Source organism: Bombina bombina, chromosome 5 (genome assembly GCF_027579735.1).
Source record: "Bombina bombina isolate aBomBom1 chromosome 5, aBomBom1.pri, whole genome shotgun sequence".
Classification (NCBI taxonomy): domain Eukaryota; kingdom Metazoa; phylum Chordata; class Amphibia; order Anura; family Bombinatoridae; genus Bombina; species Bombina bombina.
This window is the reverse complement of record NC_069503.1, coordinates 806,446,205-806,454,368: the sequence shown is the minus strand read 5'-3', so window position 1 is coordinate 806,454,368 and position 8,164 is coordinate 806,446,205. Positions and strand designations below refer to the sequence as shown.

Here is an 8,164-nt window from a genome sequence, read left to right as displayed (position 1 = left end):
CTTCCTACAAGTTTTGAAGAGTTGTATATAAGAGGGTAAGAATATCTTCTACATTGTAGAGTATTTTCTAGCTGTGTTTGTTAAATGCTGTATTTCTGGGGGTGCTGGGTGATATTTGAGCAAGCAAGCAGTTTATTCAACCCGAGTGCTTGTGTTTTTAGGTTATCTATTTTTCCTCTGGGATGAGATCACACTTGGTTGTGCAAGTGTAAACCTGTACCTGTGTAAGCCTTGTCTCAGCTGAGCATATTACTAATCCTAGTCAAGGGTTATCTGCTTTACATTCTGATCAGAGTTGCTACAGGGTTACTGCCCCAAAGCCTGAACCTTCAGGGGACTCTACTAAGCTAGCTCCTAAATTCAATGAATACTTCCATTCTGCTATAGATGAGCTGATGTTCTCACTAGGACCGTTTTAATAGGCACACCACACGGCTGATTTGATGGACCACCTGGCTAATATTATAGCCAATATTAAGCTAAAATTAGCTAACATAAAATGTTTCAATGCTTATTGCACAAATCATCATTAAACAAATTTATATTAAATTATGCAATTAATTTGTTTTTGGATAGCTGAAAATGCTATAATATTAGAAAGTATTACACTGCCCCCACCCAGCTACTTTATAATGCCACTTGACTAGCAAACATTTCTGTGTAGAACACTGCTATGTATCCCCCAGGTAAGAGTAGATGTGTGCCTACAGTGGAGGTTTCCTTCCTCCATGAGCAATTCTCCCATGTGTCACCAATGTACAGTGACTTGTCTAGGTACCCAAAACATAATAAGGCAAGATTGGACTCTAGCTGCCCCCGTCCCCGAAACAGGTTACATTGTGTCGCATAATTCCAGGTTAGAGTATATTCTTGCTTTACTAAGGGAAGTGTTGAGCACCTTAGAGGTGGGTGAACCCACAAGCACTTTTAAAGCTAACATTGGATATATTTTTTAAGTCTGTTCTTAAACACCTCATTGCCTTCCTTATACCTATATCAGTGTCTGATCTGTAATCTTAGGGGTGGAGCAAGCCAGGTGTATCCTTTGTTTCTTCCACCAAAGCAAAAGTTATGTTTTCTTTGACAAGCTCTAAGTTCAAGGTTTGGGAGACTGACCTTAAAATGAACGGCACTATGTCCCCATTAGCCAAGTGAACTACTATTTCCATAGGTGATAGTACCCTGTCAGCATGGATGGCAACATACATGTCTGTCTGGTGAGATAACCTCTATGAGTTTGCATCAAGTGTAGGATCCTTGGAAGTGCATACCTCCCAACATTTCAAAATTCAAAAGAGGGACACCCCCCCCCCCACCCCCCCGGCGGCAAAAAAAAAATTACATTTTGTTGGGGGGCGGGGCTTAAAAAAACATAAGACCAAAGTAATAAAAATAAAATTCTAAATAAAGTCATATATTTTAATACACTTAGGCAGCAAATCAAACACAAGCTCAAACCACTGGTATTGCTATGTGAGCGCTGTATTTAATTAGCCTTTGTAAAGACATTGCTAAATATTTTTATCTTAATTGCACATTTAATAATAAATTCTTTAAAACTACTCTCTGCATTCCCCGTTAATATTCTAGATTCTGGCCTTTAAAGTCAGCAAAAATGCACAGTAGCACGCTACATAGCATACACTTACACATGCAGATACACACACACTACATAGCATACACTTACACGTGCAGATACACACACACACACTACATAGCATACACTTACACATGCAGATACACACACACACACACTGCATAGCATACACTTATACATGCAGATACACACACACTACATAGCATACACTTATACATGCAGATACACACACACTACATAGCATACACTTATACATACAGATACACACACACACACACACAGCATACACTTACACATGCAGATACACACACACTACATAGCATACACGTACACATGCAGATACACACACACTACATAGCATACACTTATACATGCAGATACACACACACTACATAGCATACACTTATACAGGCAGATACTCAGACACTACATAGTATACACTTATACATGCAGCTACACACACACACATTACATAGCATACACTTATACATGTAGCATACACTTATACATGCAGATACACAGACACTACATAGTATACACTTATACATGCAGATACACACACACACACACACACATTACATAGCATACACTATACATGCAGATACACAGACACTACATAGTATACACTTATATATGCAGACACACACACACTACATAGCATACACTTATACATGCAGATACACACTTATACATGCAGATACACATACACACACTACATAGCTTACATTTATACATGCAGACACACACACACTACATAGCATAAACTTATACATACAGGTACACATACACACAGTTATGGATACAGATAGACACACACACTACATCATATATGGGTATCTGTAATTCATTGTATGGGATCCTGGGGTTGGCAAGCACATTAGCTGGCAGTCTGCGGCTACCACTGTTCGTTACCCTGGCATTAGCACTGCTCATTGTATAAAACTGAAGGCATGCTAGTATTATCACCAGGGGTTAGACATCATCACTACCAGAGGTAGGTTAGAGAGGTCACCATTACCCGTGGTCAGAGTGTATACAGCCTCCTAACCCACACACCATTCCTTTTCACAGGGAATATAACAGGTATCTAACGCTGTGAGAGCAAAGCAGGCTGCTTCTGAGTATGGGCCCAATAGAATTTTTTTTTTTTATTATTATTTTTTTTTAACTGCCTGGGGCAAATCGGGACAGATGGCTAGCAACTCGGGACAGGGGGACAGACCCCTAGAATCGGGACAGTTGGGGGATATGGAAGAGATCCAAGATCAAGTGAAAATGGTTTAGGTTTGCTTAAACTTGAAAAGTGCTGCTTAGGCTGTTTTAGCTTAACAACTTTTATCTCTCTCTTTTGAGCCTAGCCTGGATACTATAATATCCCCTAAATCCTCTTGGAGACCAAGCTCCTCCTAGTCTAAGACAAAACATTCCACAAATGATGTTAGTGCCTTCAGCTCAGCATGAATGCAACCCCCTCCCTCATTAGGATTCTCTTCCTGTGTGGGCAGGCTATAACTTTTTTGGTAGGTTAGATTTTCTGGGTCCTAGATATAGTGTCACAAGGATGCGGTATCTGCTTTTGCTCCAGGCTCCCGTGAGAGAGGTTTCAGCTAACCCATGTGTCTCAGGATCTTATAAAGGCTCATATCTTAATCTATTGTCTAATTTAGAGGGAAAGGGAGTGATTCTCCATTTTTTACTCACACCTGTTTGTGGGTCCCAAAAAGGAGGGAACACTTCATCTTATTTTCGATATAAAGTCCCTACAAACATTTTTTTTCATGTTCCAATCTTCAAGTTCTAGACTTTTTCACACTATTCTCCCTCTTGTGCAGTGGTTATGGTGACTATAGATGTAAAAAAATGCATATAGGTACATCTCTATTAACAGGGATCATGTAAAACTCCTTACATTTGCCTCCCAAGAGAGATTTGTAGTGGCCAATGGTTACCTTCATGGCCTTGTAATCAGGTTTTAAATCCATACTGGTTCTTTGTCAACTGTCACCTTCATGTCTTAAAGGGACAGTCTACACCAGAATTGTTATTGTTTCACAAGATAGATAATCCCTTTATTACCCATTCACCAGTTTTGCATAACCAACACAGTTATATTAATCTATGTTTTACCTCTGTGATTACCTTGTATCTAAGCCACTGCAGACTACCCCCTTATCACAGTGCTTGACAGACAGGCTGTTTAGACAATCAGTGCAGACTCCTAAATAACTCCACGGGAGTGAGCATAATGTTATCTATATGACACACATGAACTAGTATTGTCTAACTGTGAAAAACTTTCAAAATGCTCTGAGCTAAGAGGGGGTTTCAATGGTTTAGAAATTAGTTTGAGCCTACCTAGGATTAGCTTTTCAAAATTATCACCAAGGGAACAAAGAAAATTTAATGATGTAAGTCAATTGGAAAGTTGTTTAAAATTGCATGCCCTATCTGAATCATAAAAGTTAAATTTTGTCTAGACTGTCCCTTTAACAGCAAGCTGGCCAGGCCTTTGTCTCATTACAGTCCCCAGAGTGCTCTCCCAATGTGTCGGTGGCCTAGTTGATTGTAGCTTGTAATGAGGGTATTGCAGGGGCTTCCGTATCGGAACAATATTCTAGAGCAGGCTCACTTGTTTTAACAGGCAGGAGAGCACAAGGAATCTTTGCTAGCTCAGCTTTGCTGGCATGGTCAGTGCATAAACGTACCAGAGGGCTTTCTGGCTTCAACTTCCTTTAATAGACTCATTGTCCAAGAAGCTAATTCTTTGAAAATATTGTAGACGAAAGTTTCAGGCAGCTTGTGCCAGGTTGCAGTACACTTCCTCTCTTAAATGTGTATGGAGGATGGGGGGCTTTTTCATAATGTCATCTCAGCTTTCATCTCTCTTTTCGATCAGGTGATAAGACTAGTGGCAGATGCACCACTCCATAGTTCATGGAGCCTCCTTTCTGCGGCTAAATTGGCCAGTTATCTCGATAGAGGTCGAGGGCTGTCTGGGTTGTTGAGTATCTATCAATACTCCAGATTTCCAAGAGATTTTTAAGGCTCTCAAGAGCTGGCTCAGTTTTAGACATGGGTTTAAATCACAAAAAAACACAGTAGTGGTTTATGGCAATCATCTGCATGTCAATCAATAGCTATGAGGAGTGTATCTCAGATCATAAGGTAGGGTAGTCCCATCAGAGCATGATCTCAGCCACTCATGTTCTGTAGTCTGTTATTGGTAATCCTTTCCCTTAACCTTAGTCCTGTTGTATTCTGGTGGTCTTGCGGACTTCACTGCTTAGGTATTAGACTCCACATGTGATAATTCTTGGACTCTCACCATAATTTGAAAGAAAACAAAATGTATGCTTACCAGATGATAAATCTATTTCTTTCATGATGGTGAGAGTCCATGACCCTCCTTTGGTTATCATTAACTTCAGTTGGAGGAAAGTCCTGTGTTGGACTTCATTTGACCCACTTTGTTTCCTGTTTTTCTAACTTCTCTGCTAGGCCAAATGTATAACTGAGGAAAGTTGGAAGAATGAGGTAGAGTAAAGCTATGCTATATAGGGGTGTTTTGCCTCCACCAGGTGGATAGAAAGTTTAATCCCACATGTGAGCATATAAACATACATTTTGTATTTAATATAAAAGATCATCTTTTATTTTATATATATATGTGCGAGTGTGTGTGTGTTAACATATATTTATTTTTATTTCAGCTTTTTAGAAAAAATTGACAACGTCAGGCAAAATGACTACACACCAACAGATCAGGTAACTTAGATTTATTTTTTCTCATGTACACTATTTTTCACACTTTTTTTAGCATTATATACTTCTTTTTTGTCATTGATAGAATCCAGATTAACTTTATAATACATCTTTTTGGAATAATTAAGGTTTAATCTTATATGTTAATTTTTGCATACATTGTCGAGGGACACTACCACCAAATGCAAGAAGCATAAATCATATCTGTGTAGTTTACATCATCCTCAGGGATAATTTAATATTTAAAATGATGTTGTACTCAAAGTTTCTGTTTGTTCACTATAACAGACCATATTTTAAAATGAATTAATGACACAAACACTAGTGCAGCTTGGTGTCCCTTTAAGCTCTCATCTAAACATTAATATAACACAAAATTCCACTCTTTAAACTCCTTCTGCACTCCTTTGTAGATTTTCTTTCCATAAGGCAGGGAGAGTCCACAACTTAATTCCTTATTGTTGGGAAAATATAACACCTGGCCACCAGGAGGAGGCAAAGACAACCTAAATATCCCTCCCACTTCCCCTATCCTAGTCATTCTTTGGCTTTCGTCACTAAAGGAAGTATGGCAGAGAAGTGTCAGAAGACTTGGATAGTCCTGTAATGGGTATGTTCCCTTCAAGAAAGGACTGGAGTTTTAAGTAATCATGTCAACCTCTCGGTGAGAGTTTTGATGAAAGTTAGTGTCTGGAGATGCAGGGTAAGTTTTTCTGCGAACTCATCCAGACTGTGGCCTAACAACTCCTGAGCAATAAGTGTTGACGAGTTTCACTGCTTGCTAGGTCCCTGTCAAGGCGTCGCTGCAAGACTGTCACACTTGAGAGGCTGTGTCTGTTCCACAGCATGGATCCTGGAGGGTAAGACCATTTATATATATATAACAGAGACTGCAATATACCTCAATAGGATAAAGAGTTACTATCTCCTTCAGGGAGATTATTTGAACAGTATGTGTGTTTTTGGCTTAGTACAAACAGGTTTCACTTTCATTTTTTAGGTGTTGCACAGCTCATATTAGCTTAGTGCCCTTTTCATAGCAGGGGAAGTCCTGTCTTACGCACCACGTGACCGGGTGCGGTTTCTTTCATTCCCTTATGATCCTGCTGCAGACATCACTCCTAAGGAGAGCATTTTCACTAATAGCTGTCTGGGTCTAGGAGGTGGTGAGCGCCCCAGTCATTGGGAATATAAAGGTGCCGTTTTTTTTTATATCAAACAGATTTGTTTAGTTTTTTATGCATCTTTGAGAGTATATACCAAAGCTATGGAGGACTCTGATACTACATTAGAAGGTTCCACTCCTTCTGTTGTGAATATTAATACCTGTTTATATTGTGAGGAAGCTATGGTTTGCCTGCCTGCTCAATTTTGTTCCACTTGCCTAAACACTGTTTTAAAGTCTAAGAAGAGAGCTAAGTCTGCTAATACACATAGCGCAATTAGCCCCTCTGAGCCATCTACTTCTCAGAAATCTATGTCCCAAGAGATTACTACCCTTTCTACTCAAGCCGCTTCACATGCAGTTCCCCGTGGCACCACTAATCCTCCTTCCGGAGGGGGCCTTTTTCCTGCGGACTTTACAGCGCAGTTACAATCGGCGGTGTCTGCGGCCCTGAGTGTCTTACCTTCCTCTGGGAAGCGTAAGAGAAAGGTCAAACATAGTTCTCCTGACGTAGTCATCTACATTTTTGTCGGATCTAACAAAAAATACAAAAGAACAGACGGGCGCCTCATGTGTGGTATCATCAGTTGAAAATATGCAAAACAAACAGTAGTTGAGCCAAATGAGTACTCACATACTCCAGAAGCACACCTATGTGCTAGTAGGGACGGGCTGCAGAATTATAAAGGTGTGACAGCTCACCCTTCAACCAGTGCTGTGGTGCTGGAAATAAAGTGAAAGACACATAAAGAAACTACATGTGCAGACCATTAAAAGTATAATCAGCAATATTTCTTCAGTGATACAAATGGGTACTCACATACTCCAGAAGCACACGTATCTGCTGGTAGGAACAAGCTGCAAATTTTAGGCAGGTGTAACAGCTCACCCCAGACTTAATCTCTTGACGCTGTTGGAGCAGCAGTCCAAATCAAACTGCACCAGGAATCAGGAGGGTTTCTTGAAGGTCAGCAAAGGCAGTTGGTTAACCCCACCATCCACCTACTACAACAACTGCTGTGTTGTGTAGTTTAATTTTTGTTTTTAATAAATATCTGTATTTTATTATAAATACGTTTGAGTGGATTTCTCTACCTACCAACTGCCTTTGCTGACCTTCAAGAAACCCTCCTGATTCCTAGTGCAGTTTGATTTGGACTGCTGCTCCAACAGCGTCAAGAGATTATGTCTGGGGTGAACTGTTACACCTGCCTAAAATTTGCAGCTTGTTCCTACCAGCACATACGTGTGCTTCTGGAGTATGTGAGTACCCATCTGTATCACTGAAGAAATATTGCTGATTATACTTTTAATGTTCTGCACATGTAGTGCTTTCTTTCTGTGTCTTTCACTTTATTTCCAGCATCACAGCACTGGTTGAAGGGTGAGCTGTCACACCTTTATAATTCTGCAGCCCGTCCCTACTAGCACATAGGTGTGCTTCTGGAGTATGTGAGTACTCATTTGGCTCAACTACTGTTTGTTTTGCATCTTTTCAACTGATGATACCACACATGAGACGCCCCTCTGTTCTTTTGTATTTTTTGTAGTTGTACCCGGACCAGTCGGCAGCGAGGAGGAGGCAGCCATCACAGGAACATTTTTCAACATTTTAAGAAAAAACTTTTCTTCTGATTTTA

General features: G+C 40.1%; 1 protein-coding gene across 2 annotated transcripts in view; it reads left to right on the top strand.

The window, feature by feature from the left end:
- The window catches only part of GNAL (G protein subunit alpha L), a 927,952-nt gene that overhangs the window by 851,942 nt on the left and 67,846 nt on the right, over positions 1-8,164 (top strand). For both annotated transcript variants that reach the window (XM_053714908.1, XM_053714909.1), the window contains exon 6: positions 5,308-5,362. In XM_053714908.1, coding sequence (XP_053570883.1) covers positions 5,308-5,362 — 55 coding nt within the window. The remainder of the gene's footprint in view (positions 1-5,307; positions 5,363-8,164) is intronic.